The 18,522-nt window shown below is 44.5% G+C and overlaps 1 protein-coding gene across 1 annotated transcript; it reads right to left on the bottom strand.

Moving 5' to 3' along the window:
• Positions 1 to 4,678: 4,678 nt before the first annotated feature.
• On the bottom strand, positions 4,679 to 18,508 carry LOC144263108 (deoxyribonuclease TATDN3-like). Its single transcript, XM_077813771.1, is given in 11 exon segments — positions 4,679 to 4,949; positions 5,338 to 5,418; positions 6,917 to 7,029; positions 8,124 to 8,179; positions 8,578 to 8,614; positions 8,617 to 8,683; positions 10,791 to 10,853; positions 11,509 to 11,593; positions 12,480 to 12,553; positions 16,337 to 16,369; positions 18,379 to 18,508. Coding segments are annotated over 11 exon segments (813 nt in total). The 5' UTR covers positions 18,439 to 18,508; the 3' UTR covers positions 4,679 to 4,805.
• Positions 18,509 to 18,522: the final 14 nt, after the last annotated feature.

The raw sequence follows: 18,522 nt of genomic DNA on the forward strand, positions 1-18,522 counted from the left end.
ACTTAAATGTAGCTAACTTAAAAATAAATAAATCGTATTTGTACCAGTTGCAAGTACAACCCCTGCCCTCAAGGCCTTGTGTCAGTCTGGGGTTTTGCAGTCACCTATATCGACAAAGAGGATAATCTATGTTCTTCCACTCAGCAAGAGGGGAGAGACCCATACAAATAGCAGAAGAAACTGACTAATGTCTTAATCCTGCAATAAGAGCCTCAAGAGCAGACCCCAGCACCTGCATGTGGCTCCACCTGAAGCCAATGGTGCTCCATGCAGACCAAGAGGCACCTGTGTGAACTTGTTTGTGGGATCAGGAGTCTAACTGACTAGATGAGGGAAATTGACTATCCATAGAATGCTGTCAAACTAACAAAATAAACACACTGGAAAAAATAGAGAAAAAATATGTCTCTAATCTTTTCAAGTTATCATCTTAGGCATTACTTGTAATAATGGGAGATAAAACATTTGCACACTGAGGCATGACTTTTAAGTTGAGGGTTTACTCTTAACCATTTAAGCAGGTCTAAGTCCATAGGCTGAAAAGAAGAAAAAATAGAAGCTGACAGTAGGGTTGTAGCGTGCACCCATTTCAAAGTTCTCTAGATGTATCTTGAGCTATACACTACCCTTGATCCATGCCCAGAAAATTCTGATAATGATACAGTGGAAGCTGTGCATGCAGGTGGCTCTGTCATTAATTATCCTTAATCAGGGTTCCCACTTAGACCCAAATGTTTACCTATTTGCAGTTCTTCTGTCTATTTCCTGTCTTTTAAAACAATAATACACATTGCAATTTATATATGAATGATTCAAATTCAGGTGTTTTCTGAAGACAGAAAAAGACTGAGACATTTTCTTAACTTGATAAGCTAATTAGGTGCAACTTATCTTAACACAGCCACTATCTGAGGAACAAGTAAAGCCAGCCTCCTCCAATGGTGATGCAGAAAAGTAATCATAGGGATGAAAATGTGAGGGAAAACAAGCACTTAAGGTGGACAGCAGTTACCTTCCATGTGACCTGGAAATAGGCTGCTTACATTTTATCTTACTTAGGGCTCGATCCTTCTCCCATTGAACAACAAACAGCAAAACTCCTACGGACTTCAAAGGCAACAGGCTGTCCCTGCTCTGTTGGCACCATGACTACAATTTGTCAGTCAGACATCCATCGGTGGTTCACAAAAAGCCAAGGATGTCAAACAGGAGTTCAGAACAGTGTTTTGTAAAAGATCTTCCAGAATAAAAAAAAAAAAAGCAGCAGTTAAAAAAACTGTATCCATTAAGGGAGACAAGATTTGACTTGTCTACAGAGTGCGTTAGTCCACATTAGAAGGGTGTAAATTCTAATACACATACGAGCATGTCACACATTAACTGGCCCATGTGGACCCTGCTGGCATATGCTAAAAAAATCCCCTACTGTGTGTTAATGTCTCATATGAAGGAGAGAGGCAATTCTTGATTTAGTCCTGACTGGAGTGCAGTATCTGGTCCAAGAGGTAACTATAACAGGACCGCTTGAAAATAGTGACCACAATATAACAACATTTAACATTCCTGTGGTGGGAAGAAAACCTCAGCAGCCCAACACTGTGGCATTTAATTTCAGAAAGGGGAACTATGCAAAAATGAGGAGGTTAGTGAAACAGAAATTAAAAGGTACAGTGACTAGAGTGAAATCCCTGCAAGCTGCATGGACACTTTTCAAAGACCCCATAGTAGAGGTCCAACTTAAATGTGTACCCAAATTAAAAAACACAGTAAAAGAACTAAAAAAGAGCCACCGTGGCTTAACAACCATGTCAAAGAAGCAGTGAGAGATAAAAAGACATCTTTTAAAAAGTGGAAGTCAAATACTAGTGAGGTAAATAGAAAGGAGCATAAACACTGCCAAATTAAGTGTAAAAATGTAATAAGAAAAGCCAAAAAGGAGTTGAAGAACAGCTACCCAAAACTCAAAAGGTGGTAATAAAATGTTTTTTAAGTACATCAGAAGCAGGAAGCCTGCTAAACAACCAGTGAGGCCACTGGACGATTGAGATACAAAAGGAGCATTTAAAGATGATAAAGTCATTATGGAGAAAGAGAAGGAGTACTTGTGGCACCTTAGAGACTAACCAATTTATTTGAGCATGAGCTTTCGTGAGCTACAGCTCACTTCATCGTGAGCTGTAGCTCACGAAAGCTCATGCTCAAATAAATTGGTTAGTCTCTAAGGTGCCACAAGTACTCCTTTTCTTTTTGCGAATACAGACTAACACGGCTGTTACTCTGAAACCTGTCATTATGGAGAAACTAAATGAATTCTTTGCTTCAGTCTTCATGGCTAAGGATGTTAGGGAGATTCCCAAACCTGAGCTGTCCTTTGTAGGTGACAAATCTGAGGAATTGTCACAGATTGAAGTGTCATTAGAGGAGGTTTTGGAATTAATTGATAAACTTAACAGTAACAAGTCACCGGGACCAGATGGCATTCACCCAAGAGTTCTGAAAGAACTCAAATGTGAAATTGTGGAACTATTAACTATGGTTTGTAACCTGTCCTTTAAATCAGCTTCTGTACCCACTGACTGGAAGATAGCTAATGTAACGCCAATATTTAAAAAGGGCTCTAGAGGTGATCCTGGCAATTACAGACTGGTAAGTTTAACGTCAGTACCGAGCAAATTAGTTGAAACAATAATAAAGAATAAAATTGTAAGACGTATAGAAGAACATAAATTGTCGGGAAAAAGTCAACATGGTTTCTGTAAAGGGAGATCATGTCTTACTAATCTATTAGAGTTCTTTGAGGAGGGTCAACAAACGTGGACAAGGGGGATCCAGTGGACATAGTGTACTTAGATTTCCAGAAAGCCTTTGACAAGTTCCCTCACCAAAGGCTCTTACATAAATTAAGTTGTCATGGGATAAAAGGGAAGATCGTTCCATGGATTGAGAACTGGTTAAAAGACAGGGAACAAAGGGTAGGAATAAATGGTAAATTTTCAGAATGGAGAGGAGTAACTAGTGGTGTTCCCCAAGGGTCAATCCTAGGACCAATCCTATTCAACTTATTCATAAAAGATCTGGAGAAAGGGGTAAACAGTGAGGTGGCAACGTTTGCAGGATAAACTGCTCAGGATAGTTAAGACCAAAGCAGACTGTGAAGAACTTCAAAAAGATCTCACAAAACTAAGTGATTGGGCAACAAAATGGCAAATGAAATTTAATGAGGTTAAATGTAAAGTAATGCACATTGGAAAAAATAACCCCAACTATACATACAATATGATGGGGGGCTAATTTAGCTACAACTAATCAGGAGAAAGATCTTGGAGTCATTGTGGATAGTTCTCTGAAGGTGTCCACACAGTGTGCAGAGGCAGTCAAAAAAGCAAACAGGATGTTAGGAATCATTTAAAAACGGGATAGATAAGATGGAGAATATCTTATTGCCCTTATATAAATCCATGGTACGCCCACATCTTGAATGGCATATAGATGTGGTTTCCTCATCTAAAAAAAGATATACTGGCATTGGAAAAGGTTCAGAGAAGGGCAACTGAAATGATTAGGGGTTTGGAACGGGTCCCATATGAGGAGAGATTAAAGAGGCTAGGACTTTTGAGCTTGGAAAAGAGGAGCCTGAAGGGGGATATGATAGTGGTATATAAAATCATGAGTAGTGTAGAGAAAGTCAATAAGGAAAAGTTATTTACTTGTTCCCATAATATAAAAACTAGGGGCCACCAAATGAAATTAACGGGCAGCAGGTTTAAAACAAATAAAAGGAAGTTCTTCTTCACATAGCGCACAGTCAACCTGTGGAACTCCTTGCCTGAGGAGGTTGTTAAGGCTAGGACTATAACAAGGTTTAAAAGAGAACTAGATAAATTCATGGAGGTTAAGTCCATTAATGGCTATTAGCTAGGATGGGTAAGGAATAGTGTCCCTAGCCTCTGTTTGTCAGAGGGTGGGGATGGATGGCAGGAGAGAGATCACTTGATCATTACCTGTTAGGTTCACTCCCCCTGGGGCACCTGGCATTGGCCACTGTCGACAGACAGGATACTGGGTTGGATGGACCTTTGGTCTGACTCAGTATGGCCATTCTTATGTTCTTATGAAACGGACACACCCTATAGACAAGTCTTAGGTTTTAAAACACATACAAACATTTGATACATGGAAGACATGGGCCCAGTCCACAACGCTGGGATGCAGATTTGAACTTGCCAGAGTTTGGAGCGTTCAGACACAGGGTTTTGGTTCAGGTCAGGTCCAGCTCTGGTGCAGAAGTGTAGAGTGGCCATCGACTGGGAAAGGAGAACAGATTTTCTCTCGCTGTCCTGTTTTAACACAGTAACTCCACAAAGACCCCACATTCTGCCCCCTTACTCAGCTGGGCCCTAGGAGTAACAATTAGGGTACTATGAAGATAATATCTCTGACTACTGGGATGATATCCTGAGCCTGTTGAAGTTGATGGGAGTTTGGCCATTGACTTCAATAGGGCCAGGATTTTACTTAGTGTTTAGTTAAGTCAGGCAGCCATAGTATTAATTCACCGATATGAGAGAGACCCTTCTTCCATATTTATTTAGTCAACTAATATGAATCTATATCTGGACCAGATATCAGAAGGATGAGTGTGTAACAAGATATAAGAGAGATCCATCATACTCATAACTTTCATTTAAATAACATGTATATTTTCTGAATTATTTGACAGCAAAATTATGCAGGACAGACAGATTTTTTTATTGCACGTTAGCTGTTGGGGCATAATGTAATTGAAAATTTTAAATATTTTTGGTCTATTTCAAGAGACATTTCTGAAGTTTGGGAAACACTTTCAGTGCATTCTGCGTCGTCACTTCTATAACTTCTTCCACTGGGATTCCTTTCATTTTGGCAATATACTCTGCAGCAATGAAAATATTCTTTGGTTCATTTCTCACCTGCAATGTACAAAAACAGAGAATAAATTAAAGAATCTGCAATGACAGTGTCAGATTCAATTTATCTTCAGAACCAGTTGTTACAAACAGTTTCAAATATACCATTGATAGGGCTTTAAATGTAATTTCTCTGTTATATTTGTTCATCCTCCACCAGTCCCCTCTCAATCTATTCCTGCAATTGGCAAGAGCCTTCTCCTGTGTAGTCCCTGCCTTTCGGAACTGGCTCCTTGTATCACTCTGCCTTATCAACCTGCTATCTCTTTTCCAATTTCATTTGACAATGTCTTTCCTTCCTTGACTCTGCCTATTTAATTTTTGCTCTCTGTTACTGTTCTCAGTAAGCTACATTTTTAGAAATGCAGATCTGGAAAAACCAACAATTTACCTGTTTTTCAGGACCTAGTGCAGGAGAGTCGGTTTCTAAGCACATACATTCTAAGGGCAACTGTTTCACAAGCTTCTGCTTCTTAAAGGAAACAAGAAATCTATTAAATGGCTCATTCACTCAACTAGGAAAAAAAGCAGAGAGAGAGAGAGAGAGAGAGAGAGAGAGGGAGGGAGGTATGTTTCATGTTAATGGCATGGCAGTAATACACGTGGGGATCTTGTAAATATATTTTTGCTAATTGCACAATTAGGAAGTAATAAAAATGGTCAAGAATATATGAACTACTTTATAATGAAGTCTCCATAAAATACATGATGCCACCCTTACTGAAGCACTCAGCCCATTATTATCTATTAAATCAAGTAATATTATTGCACATTTAAAAAAAAAAACTACATTAGGGTTACAAAGTAAAGCACTCAAAAGCTCAGATATACCAGAATCAAAGTTGCCTTTGCAACCCTAATTCATCCTCTTGTGCAGATGTCTTACGATACAATATTTAATTACATGCTTGCAAACTATTTTTTTCTCCTCCAGTCTTGTCCCACCTCCCATCCCCAGGGTTCTTGTCCCAATCTATTCCCGCATCCTAGTCTGGCTCTTGTCCCTTCTGCATTCAAATCAGGCAGCAGCTTCCTCCTCCAACTGCCTGGGCCCAGTGGGGGGTTACTAGACCACAGGCTCCCTGCTCTCATTTCAGGTGACCAAACCCAGCACAACCTCCAGCGATCCAGGGAAAGTCCTGCTTGGCCTGGGGCTGGAGTGTGCCTAGTGTGGATAGGATCTCTGAAGAATAAAATCTAAAGTCTCTGCTGAGCATGTGCAAACTGCAGTTCTTCATGGACACATAACTTGGCCAAATTAGGGTGGATTTTCACAGGAACAGCATAAGGCTCATTCCTGACACACAAGTCTCCCCTTGCCAAATTCTGAGTCCCTACTCCACAGCAAGGGAGCACTAGAGCTTTCCAAAGAAAAGGTCACCAGAAGTTAACATGGGTGAAACTACATATTCTAGGGCAGTAGTCGGCAAACTTTGAGAAGTGGCGTGCCAAGTCTTCATTAATTTAAGGTTTCGCATGCCAGTAATAAATTTTACATTTACAGGGCCCCCCCCGACGGAATCCTGTGCCGGCAGCAGGCTGAGCAGTGCCGGTGGCTGGGACCCCGGCTGGCAGGGGCCGGCGGACAGAACCCCAGACAGGCAGCGCGGGTGGCAGATGGAACCCAAGACCAGCAGCGCACTGAGCCGCTCAGCCCACTGCCAGTCTGAGGTTCTGGCCGCCAGCCCTGCTTAGCCCACTGCTGGCCCGGGGTTCTGTCCATCCAGGCCGGCAGCGGGTTGAGCAGGGCCGGTGGCCGGGACCCTGAATGGCAGCAGAGTGCCACTAAAATCAGCTCGGGTGTCGCCCTTGGCACGCGTGCCACAGGTTGTCGACTCCTGTTATAGCGGTTTTATTAAACAAAACAAAAAATCAGCATAACAGAAAGTAATAGTTTCTTTGTGATAAACTGCGGGTTACAGGCTGCAATCCCCAAATACTGAGATAGGACTAGCCCCTTTGAACTTTACCTGGTCACTTCTTATAATGGAAGGAGGAATGGAGAAGAAATATCCAGCCTTCACTCCTTCCATCGCCACAGATGGCCTCCCGTCAAATGCATGGAGCAACACCTTTTCAGCGCCTACAGAGAGCCAAACCAATGAGGAAGTAAGTATATTCATGGTAGGACTATGATGTCACCTCCTAGTACTAGAACCCATGGTCTCACTGTACTCTAGGATTACAGTGCTTTGGAGAGGAGCAGAGTCAGAACTGCTGCTGGGATGCCAGCACAGCTGGTGCTTACGGTGTCAGACAGTTTATAGAATAGGTCAGGTGGAGGGGCGGGATGTGGAGAAGAAGAGCCAGTTACAAGAGGAGCCATGTGGGGAGATATGATTGGGATTGCAAGCAGAGACAGCCGAGGGAGGGAGGGAGATAGCACCATGGGAACAATTCTAATCTCTTTCTCTTGAAAGCATTGTAGTTTGAGGAAAGCACAGTTGGACCAAGGAGTTTCTGTCAGGAGCGGACATCATCATTCTAACATAATAGAGGCAAACAGAAATTACATTCACTTTCCCTCCTTTCTTATTTTTACAGGTTTCCCCCCATTAAGTAAGGCAAATAGAGCAATAATGAAGAGATGAAAAAGAAGACCTATTAAATCACCGTAGTCCATTCCCCTACCAGTGCAGGATACCATCCCCCAGGAGTGTGAATATTTGATATTAAACTGATACAACACTTGATCTTAGTTCAAAACACAAGAGATACCAGAGCCTTAATTTTTTTATCAATCTGTTTTAATAATGCCATGATTCCACTTCATGAGCTCCAAGACTTAAGCTGTAGAAATATCATATCAGTTAATTGCCTGTAACACTATTTGAGATGTATTTAAAATTTCCACCTTTTAAAAATAAAGTAAAATTTTAATGCCAACCTGGAGAGTTTGATGTTCTGAGCAGATGCTGAGCATGGATATGGATCTGTCAGAAGGTGTATTTGAACTGACAAACTGCTAGTCGCTAAGGCAATCTGAACTGTTCTTCAAACAAACAGTAAATCCCATAAATCAAAATTACAGTACTTTGAGAAGGACCTCCATAACTGTGCCCATCCAACTTTGTGTACGTAAACTGACATGCATGATAAGGAGATATGGTAAAACCAAAGAAAGGCTGCTGAAAAAAACCTGAATTTTTAATAGCATGAAGTGACCCAAAAAAGTACCTTGTTCTTTTAGGAGGTTAATGGTTGGTCTTCCAGCTGAACGAGAATGGACGTTTCTAGTGAAGAAAAGAAAAGCTAGTATGAGGAAATTAAGCAGAGTATTTTTTTAAAATAAGATTAACTGATTTGACAGCAATTTTATAGCACCATTCACCAAGAAAGATTCCCTAAGAACTTTACAAACTTATATAAAGAAATTACTTCAGCCATCATGAAAATACAGTAGCAACAGTCTAGGACAAGAAGAGAAGAAGACTACTATATACAATTGAAACTACAGGGGGTATCCCAAGTAGGCAGAATGTAATTACCATGTTGTAATTTGGCCAAGACAATAAAGTCAATACCTTACTTTTCTAAGTGCTGTGGGCTCTTTAATAACTACAGATATGGAGGAATTTGATTTTAGGTCTCCTCTGAAACACAATAACCTGTCAATATAAACAAGACCTACAAAGGCAAATCCAGTCTTTTCGCTAATTGAATCTGGTCAAGACTTGTCTTTGTTCTTGCTTCTGTTCATCCGTGCTGGCAAATCTGGGAGTGAAATCTAGTCCAACCTACAGCACAAGAGGAGACATAAGAAAATTTCACCAACCTGGTTCCTTTACATACTAGTCTGCAGTTCAGTAAAGAAACTGTTTTTCAATCCTGCGAGTCAATTTTAAATGTATACATTTGGGAGAGATTGCCATTAAAATGAGCTCTATAGCAAACTGTCTGTTATCAACTTAGCTTCAACATTCAATTTATTTTCAACTCTGAAGGTGTTTGAGAGACCCAAGAACTTTATTCAACATTTTAACCTATATATGATTTTTGTGCAGCTATAACCATTGTTTAACAATGATTTCCAAACTAAAGCCCCATATCCAGAGTCCTCTGAATTCCAAGGGAAGTTTGGATTCAGATCTGAACCTGTAGCTCAAGCCCATTTCTAGTGAAGTCAGCCAGCTGTATAGTATTGGAATTAAATATTTGCAGTTGATTTTTAAATTTGTGAAAGGTTCACAGCTGTACCAGCCGAAGTCCTTGACTTATCTACAGAACAGGTGCATCATGACAAATTTACCTATACTGACATGTCAGTGTGACTCAACTCTGTACAGGGTCAGAGGGTAAACCAAAGGGCATCCAGGTATAAGAGGATCCTTCATACTTATTTAATTCTCTCTGCTAAGACTGCAGGCAAGATTGTCATTTGTTGTGGTGATTTTGAGATATGACCATGTGTCTGAGCCCACTTCCTGCAGGCTCAGATATGACCAATCACCTGTCACACAAGCCACTGTACAGCTATTCTCCTTCATGTCCTGTAATAAACTGTCATGTAGCATTACCTGTGCTCTCATGTTGCTCTGCTGCATTCCACCCTGAATTTCAGTGGCGATTCAAGTGAACACTATGAATTCCCTACCTATTACACTGTGTTTTGAGGGTCAGTAAATTGACATTTTTAGTTTTATTTCAATACATTCCTACATACATGATTTCTGAAGCACTGTGGAATCCACTGAGAGGAAGTAATAACAGCTTTACTTACATTAATTAAGTAAGCCTCAAACCACAACAGCATATAAAACCACACTACAGTTTAGGATAGGAAGTAAAGGAGAATCCCAGCCAAACAAAACTGCTGAGGCAAATTAGGAAAGCAGAATGCAAGTACCTCAGTGGGAATTTGGCCAGGACACTGAGGTGGACACCTGTAATCTGATGAAACGTGCAATGGGATCTTTAATGAACCAAGTTCGTCAGGACCTTGGTTTTATATCTCATCCTAAAAACAGCACCTTCAGCAGCAGTGTCCCTGCACCATACCTCAGTTCAGTACTGAGTCACAGGTAAGATATCAGCAACTGAACCATGGACACTGCTTTCCATAGTCCCTAAATGGTCAGTGGAGATCTCCCACCCAAGAACTGACCCAGCTTGATCACACTTTGCTCTCAAAATCACCACACAAGTTGGCAGGGCTGCAAGTGAAAGGTAGTATGTATATTTAAGATATTTCATACCAAGTCCACACTATTAACTAAATATAAAATAAAAAGTAGCTAATAGCTTTTAAAACCTCCTCCTTTTCAGTCAACCTTTACTGTCAAGTTCCATTGGCGCTTTCCTATTGGGCTGAAATCAAAATCTTGAGTTATTCTTAGCAGGAAAAGGCAGCTGCAAGGAGCAGGATGGGTCAGGAAACTCTAAAAATGAGAAGTACAATTGAAAAATCTTGAGAGAAAAAGTGGGGGAACGGGAAAGACTGGAGGCAGGAGAGAAGGATGATAAAAAATGCTATTACTGTATTTTTCTTCTATTTTTTTCAGGCTATTCCCTTACTGCTGTGTGAATGGTAATTCCCTTTGCCAATTTATTTATTTGAAGGGCATTAATGGCAGATTCAGAGGTAGACAAAAAAATTTCCCGTTCAGATGAAAAATTAGCACTGCAGAGTAAATAGAAGCTGGGGGAGCAGGGAGTTGCATCAGTGAAGTATATGAAGGAAAACATTTTCAGTGCTGGAATGACAGGTCAGGTTCTCCAGCTGCTCAGATTATTAGTATCACTTTTTGTTTCTATAGAACTGATGATGTGCTAAGTGCTTGTAACTCAGAGGACCTATGCTGGCAAAAAAAGAGGATTTAAACAAACCACAGAACTTCTACTTACCTCTCCAACTGCCAACAATCTATCTTTATAGAGTTCTATAAGTGGCAATGCAGCATCCAGGTCCTGCAAGAAGAAAAACAAAGAAATTAAAGAAACAACCCTCTATCCTTGCAAAGCAAGATCAGGATGAATTCAGTTCCACTGTGATATAGAACCACGTAATCTGTTGCCTGTGCACCTTGAAACATGCTCCTACAGTAGTCTGGGGGGGGAAGGAACAGGCTGTCAGGTTTTAAGATCCTGCAAGGCCATTGTGCCTTAAAGTTTATTTTTTAGATGAGTGGAACATGTAATTATCTCTTCAAGACAAGATCTATTAATATCCTGAACATGACAGCTGTTAGTCTGAGTGCAAACAGTCACCAAATATGGTCAGGGCATGGACACAGATGTATACATCTCTCTTCAGTCTTCCACTCCCCATGGAAGTGGAGGGACAGCTAAATGTGCATGTTCATTATGTTGATTGTAAGCAGATCATCCACTCCACTGGAACCCTCTGCAAAACAGAGAGCCAAATGACTTCAGTAGCATTTTGCTTGAGTATTAACAGAATCAAAGACGAGTAAGGACCTTGGGATTTGATCCACAGTGTTTTCTGTATTATGGCAACTTGTACAGTTTAGGTTGGATTTATTTTAAATGTTAAATGAGTCAATTCTGAATGCCTGCTGCTTGACCCAATCTGGACATGTGGCAATTAAGAGTTTATTTATACCTTTAAAGTAACACTGCATTGTTCCTCTGGGGGAATACCTTGAACTGGGTGAACTCCCAGACATGGCAAGACGAACGCTGGGTACCTAGAAATGAGAAATACATTAACAGTGGGAAAGATCACAAAGCATGCTACATCATGACTATTGTAAAGAACTAGAGAAAAAATTATTAACTAATCAATTAAGGCTACAGTACATTCCTTGTCATTCCAATAACCAGCAATCCACTTGAGCAGCAGCACATCTTATGCCTCGTGCCAGAGAATGAAAGTCAGAGTACCTGGGTTCTATTCTTGCCTCTGACTGGACTTGCTCTCTGACATTGAGCAAGTCACAGCCAGGCTTTCAAAAGTCCTCTCTGATTTTTGGATGTCCAATATGACACATGTAGTGCCTGATTTTCTAAGGTTTGGGTGCTGAGCACCTCTGAAAATCAGACCATGAGTGTTGGATCTGAAGAAATTGAAGAAACTGAAATCAGTAGTCTCTCTGAAAATTTTAGCCTCAACATCTCTGGGTGTCAGTTTCCCTCCCTCTGTAAAATGTGGGAAAATAGCTCCTTCACAAGGATGTTGTGAAGTTTAATTAAAGTTTATAAAGAACTTTGAGATCCTCAGTTGAAAGGAACTACAGAAAAGCATATAGGAGCTTCAGTCACAGACCTGGACCCCATTGTGTTAGGCATTGTTTGAACACAGAACCAGAAGACAGTCCCTGCCCCAAGGAACTTACAGTCTAAATAAAGCCTTGCTGCATCCCATGAACAGCCCTTAATCTTGCTCTGTCCTTTGGGTACTGCTCATGTACAGTCGCAACCTGTGTTTTCTTTTTCTCCCTTTCCATAGGACGTGCTTTCCTTGATGTTTTGAATCCCACAGACTGACCTTATCTAACTGCTCTGCAGTCATTTAAAAATAACTATTGTTTTAATCACATGCAAAGATGACAAAGTCGTTGGAATAAACAATACCTTTCTGAAAGATGGATAATTTTTTCAAATTCTCCTGAGTGTTCAGCAACTGCCACAAGGGCCAAAACTTTAGCCTGAAACAATAGGAAATAAAATCTCTGTAGCATAGAGGAGCAAATGGAAATCCTAGATTAACTTCCTCGCTTGACAGAACTTCCAGGCTCTCTCATAGTCTGCATTTAATTGATAAAAATTAGGTGGGGATATTTCATGTAAAATGAACCCTTCTCAGGAAAGCTTAGTGCTGGGGTGGGATTTGGGAGAGAAGGTTTAAATTCCATGTGTTCCTAGCAACCAGCCCTGTGCCACCTACTGGTACAAGTACTGAAAACAAAAATCAGAATAGTTTTGAAAAATGTCCATGAATTCAGAATTTTTTAAAGACAACAGGCTTTTTTTAAAGAATAGGGTAGGTTAGGTATTTAAGAGTCCAAAACAAATTAATGAGCTCTGTGCTTTTTGGCACATCTAATGTAGGTTAAACAGGGGGAACATGACATCTCAGGGTTTTGGTAATGAGCTATGGAACATTTCAACTCGAGACCACTATCTCAAATACAACTAGATGGAAGCAAAAGCATGCCCGTAAAATCAATGAAAAGACTCCAGTTAATGTCAATAAGAGCTAGGTCAGTAATAAGTGAAAGTTTATTCTATCTGATAGCTGTCATGGTGGTCTAGGTAATAGCCAAATGGTAAACCAATACATTTATTACTTATTGACAGCCTTGTGGCAATCTCAGCACCAAGGACTGAATAGCCATGGAAACTGAAGTACCCAATTGCTCCTAGAATTAGCAGCTCTAAAGTCAGGATGAGAAATGCCAGCATCATACCACAGGGAAGTTTGCATGAGTGCTGCTCCTATTGTAACTCTTCTGTGATAAAGGATTTCAGTTTACTACACTGGCACTAAAGCAACCTGTACTAACATTTATATGAATGATATTAGAAAACCATTATTACATGAAACACACTCAATTTTCACTAATAAGTAAGACAATGAAATAAGAAAAAATAGGTGAATTAGAAAGAAACCCTGCCCTCCTAATAAGGATTTTTCCATAGGATCCATGAAGAAACAGAAATGACAGTTGATTTTCCTGTCCATATAATGCTAGCAAAAGCATCTTAACCATAAATAGTTCCTTTAAGAACCACATGCTACATACAAAGTCATGGCTTCAGAAAAATATAATGCATTCAACAAGATTTGTCTTTCTCAAAATATAACCCCAACTATTTGCCTGCAAAAGACTAGACCTTGATCCTGCAAGCTACTCCATGTAGAGAAACCACTGCACCTGCCCAGAGTCGGTTAACTTCACTGGGGCCGGGTACAAACTGGGTGGTCCTTTAAGGCAAGCTGGGCTCAGCTTTGCCTCTAACCAGACAACTATCCTCAAACTGAGTGTGATGGAGACTTAATTATGACTAACCCCAGCTGCAAGGAAGGAGGGGAATCAGAGAGAGGACTCCTTAAACAGATCTGGGAACTCAGTCTGGAGAGGAGGAAAAGGGGTTTCCGTTCTACGGAAATCAAGCTGGAAAAGATCTACAGGAAGTAGGTCAGGCTCCTGTGAGGGTGAGTGGAGGCCCTTGGATAGGGCCTGTAAAGAGCAGGGAGATTCCTGAGATATGCTGGTGCTGCCAGAGTATCTAGCAAGGCAAGGCAGTGGCGGGGAAGCCTGCTGAGGAGATGTAACATAGGAGAAACTCTGTAGGGCCTAGAAATAGGGGCAAAAAGGCAGAGAACTTCAGTGTAGCCTAAGAGGTGCAAAGTATTATTAGTGTAAATATTTATTTGGACTTAGTTGGACCTCTTGTTACCCCAAAAGGGGACTGAATTTTTCAGTGTTCTGGAGGACCCAACCAGACAGGCCCTGGTGGGGCTAAGGAAGTGATCACTAGAGGGGCTAGAAATGAAGACCCCTGCCACCCATCATCCAGGCATGAGGGGGAAACCTTGAGGTGAAGACATGCAATTACAGGGTTCCATTCAGGCATGAGTTGGCCCACAAAGAATGGTAGAGAAGTCAGTGGGGCTCTATGGGAAGTCAGTTGGCCTGGCTGTGCAGAGCAGTTTGCAGGATCAGTCCCCAAGTCACTAAAGTTCCTGGACAAAGCACAGACAGTGGAGGCTTTTACTTTATTACTAATAGACCCTAAGCCGGGCTGTTGTCTAGCTTGTCCTTCTTCTCAGATGAAATAAACACAGTTGTAACACTCCAGGCCCCCCCCCAGGGGGTCCCCTGGGGGAGGCAGATTAACATTGTATATGCACTGTCTATTGCTAATGCTGTTGCAAGCATTGCAGGGCAATTTGGGAAGGGTTAAAGGTGTGAGTGGGGAGTGGAAAATTCTTTTGCAGGCTGCAAAAGCTTAAAGAGGAAGAAAAGAGAGGGCAAAAAACTGGTTAACTTAACACTGCAGCTAGCAAGCTTAGTCCAACAATAAGACTCTGGCCCCAGTCCAAGGTCACAGCGCTAGACAAAAAATTATTTTACCCAGCTACAGCCAGCCATAAAAAAAGAAAAAATACACCGAACCAGGGCTGCAGAAATGGAAAACACTGGCGAGACGATGAAGGGGGAGCAGAGCTTTGCGTCCCTGGAGCCATTGTGTTTTGGGAAAGCGGAGAGGATCACAAAAAGCTGGTTTGAACTGGCACAAAAAGCACCAGAAACAGAAGTCCCTGACCAAGGTGCCCCCAAAGGACCCTAAGGTTTAAAACCCTCCCGAGAGCTAAAGCAAATTGGAGATCACAGCGGACTCTGGACAACCTGTGCGCACAGGACAAAACTCCCGTCCACTCCTCCCTCTCTTCTTCTTCTGTTACACCCAGGCCTGGCCAGCCTCGGGTAGTGCGGGTGTGAGTATTAAAGTGGGTTAGGGCTTCGGGCACTAACGCTTTCTTCCTTCCTCTGAGTGATGTGGGGAACGCCCCTCCCGCTCCCCAGCACTCTCCGCTGTTATTTTATCAATAAAGCTTTAAAACTCAGTTACGTGGTATGATCCGTCATCTCCTCCCTAAAAATCCTGCGGCCTCAGCCTGATCACCTGACACCCCAGGCAGATTGGTAACTTAAATCTGTCACAGTTTTGGTGGAGAATATGGTCACTGTCACAGATGACTTGAGATCTGTAAATCAAGATCTCCCAAATTCTAATCTCAGCTCTGACATGGACTCCTATTGTGAAGCTGAATTCCTCACTTCACTTCTCTACCTCAGTTTTCTCCATCTATACAATGGAAATAATAATGAATAATGTGAAGATTACTTCACGTTTGTATAGAGCAGTGGTTCTCAAACTTTTGTACTGGTGATCCCTTTCAAATAGCAAGTCTCTGGGTGTGACCCCCCCCTTATAAATTAAAAACACTTTTTTATATATTTAACATCATTATAAATGCTGGATGCAAAGCAGGGTTTGGGGTGGAGGCTGACAGCTCTTGACCCCCCCATGTAATAACCTTGTGACCCCCTGAGGGGTCCCGACCCCCCAGTTTGAGAACCCCTGGTATAGTCTGGAAGTGCTGAATATTTAGACTTCATTAGGCTTCCTATAAATTCCACCTTTAACCAAATGTTGTGTTGCTAGCCATCCTGTATTTTAAAATATAAAACTTTGTGCTCAGCTAACAGGAAACGTGCAATGTTGGTATAAGGCCCAGATCCTGCAAACACACAAGCTCATGCATAACTCTAGAAATGTGGGTAGCATTATTGACCTCAATGAGGCCACTCATATGCCTAAACTTAAGCATGTGTGTAAGTGTTGACAGGAGCAAGACCCATGTTTAGTAAATAACAAATACTTTGCAACTATGGAAAAATGCCAGTATAGTTACCCACCTTCTTTGCTTCTTCCAATATGTCCTCAATATCCTGAAAGAGATTATAATGTTTTATTGGAAACCTGAATCAGAGGGGGCAACAAAATTTTTAAAATGACAAGTGTCTACTCTTTTAAGGGCTCTGCAAATAGAGCGAGAGCTGAAGGGCTATAGTGGAAAAGTCATGGATGATGCCACAGGGCTGGAAAACACCCATCTGTGAGATGCAAACCTTCCACTTGGGGGAAAAGCAGCCCCAGTAATCCCTGAGCAGCCCCTCACACACCAAAGCAAGGGCCCCTGATGCAAAGCACTGGGGGTGGGGAGCAAGGTGGAAGGGGTGAGCAAGGGGCAGGAGGGGGTGAAATCCAAATGGGAGGGTTAAGAGTGTAGATAGGCTGAGGGGGTAGAACCTGATAGGGTAGGGAGGGGTAATCAGGGGCAGAAGGGGGGTCCCAGTGGGGCAGACCAAAGGGCAGGACAGGGGGACTGATTGGGCAAGGTCCCAATAGGGTACAAAGGGAAGTTGCCAAGAGGCAAGAGGGGGGTGCTGGTGGAGTGGGGAAGGGGGTGACCAAGGGGCAGGGTCCAGTGGGGCATGGAGGGGGGTGACCAAGGGGCAGGGTCCCGAGACAGGTGACCTAGGGGCGGGAGGGGGGTGCTGGTGGAGTGGGGAGGTGGGTGACCAAGGGGCAGGATCCAGTGGGGCACGCAGGGGGGTGCTGGTGGAGTGGGAGGGGGGTGACCAAGAGGCAGGGTCCCGAGGGGGGTGACGTAGGAGGGGGTTGGTGGAGTGGGGAAGGGGGTGACCAAAGGGCAGGGTCCAGTGGGGCACGCAGGGGGGTGCTGGTGGAGTGGGAGGGGGGTGACCAAGAGGCAGGGTCCCGAGGGGGGTGACGTAGGAGGGGGTTGGTGGAGTGGGGAAGGGGGTGACCAAAGGGCAGGGTCCAGTGGGGCATGGAGGGGGGTGACCAAGGGGCAGAGTCCCGAGGGGGGGTGACAGAGGGGCGGGAGGGGGGTGCTGGTGGAGTGGGGAGGGGGGTGACCAAGGGGCAAGGTCCAATGGGGCACGGAGGGGGGTGACCAAGGGGCAGGGTCCCGAGGAGGGGTGACGTAGGGGCGGGAGGGGGGTGCTGGTGGAGTGGGGTGGGGGTGACCAAGGGGCAGGGTCCCGAGGGGGGGTGACGTAGGGGCGGGAGGGGGGTGCTGGTGGAGTGGGGAGGGGGGTGACCAAGGGGCAGGGTCCAGTGGGGCACAGAGGGGGGTGACCAAGGGGCAGGGTCCCGAGGGGGGGTGACGTAGGGGCGGGAGGGGGGTGCTGGTGGAGTGGGGCGGGGGTGACCAAGGGGCAGGGTCCCGAGGGGGGGTGACGTAGGGGCGGGAGGGGGGTGCTGGTGGAGTGGGGCGGGGGTGACCAAGGGGCAGGGTCCCGAGGGGGGGTGACGTAGGGGCGGGAGGGGGGTGCTGGTGGAGTGGGGCGGGGGTGACCAAGGGGCAGGGTCCCGAGGGGGGGTGACGTAGGGGCGGGAGGGGGGTGCTGGTGGAGTGGGGTGGGGGTGACCAAGGGGCAGGGTCCCGAGGGGGGGTGACGTAGGGGCGGGAGGGGGGTGCTGGTGGAGGGGGCGGGGGTGACCAACGGGCAGGGTCCAGTAGGGCACGGAGGGGGGTGACCAAGGGGCAGGGTCCCGAGGGGGGGTGACGTAGGGGCGGGAGGGGGGTGCTGGTGGAGTGGGGCGGGGATGACCAAGGGGCAGGGTCCCGAGGGGGGGTGACTTAGGGGCGGGAGGGGGGTGCTGGTGGAGTGGGGCGGGGGTGACCAAGGGGCAGGGTCCCGAGGGGGGGTGACTTAGGGGCGGGAGGGGGGTGCTGGTGGAGTGGGGCGGGGGTGACCAAGGGGCAGGGTCCCGAGGGGGGGTGACGTAGGGGCGGGAGGGGGGTGCTGGTGGAGGGGGCGGGGGTGACCAAGGGGCAGGGTCCAGTGGGGCACGGAGGGGGGTGACCAAGGGGCAGGGTCCCGATGGGCAGGGGGTGAGCAAAGGCCGCCCCTGGGCTGCTCCGCACCCGCTCAAAGTCCGGCGCCGCGAGGTGACAGTGACAATCCACCGGTCCCGCGGCCCCCATCCCGAGCGCCCCAGGCCGGAACGGCTGAGGGGTGCCAGGTTTCCACCCGGACAGGTGACCTCAGGCGCCGGTGCACGAAGGGCG

The sequence above is a fragment of the Eretmochelys imbricata genome, chromosome 3 (assembly GCF_965152235.1).
Source record: "Eretmochelys imbricata isolate rEreImb1 chromosome 3, rEreImb1.hap1, whole genome shotgun sequence".
In the NCBI taxonomy this organism is placed as follows: Eukaryota; Metazoa; Chordata; order Testudines; family Cheloniidae; genus Eretmochelys; species Eretmochelys imbricata.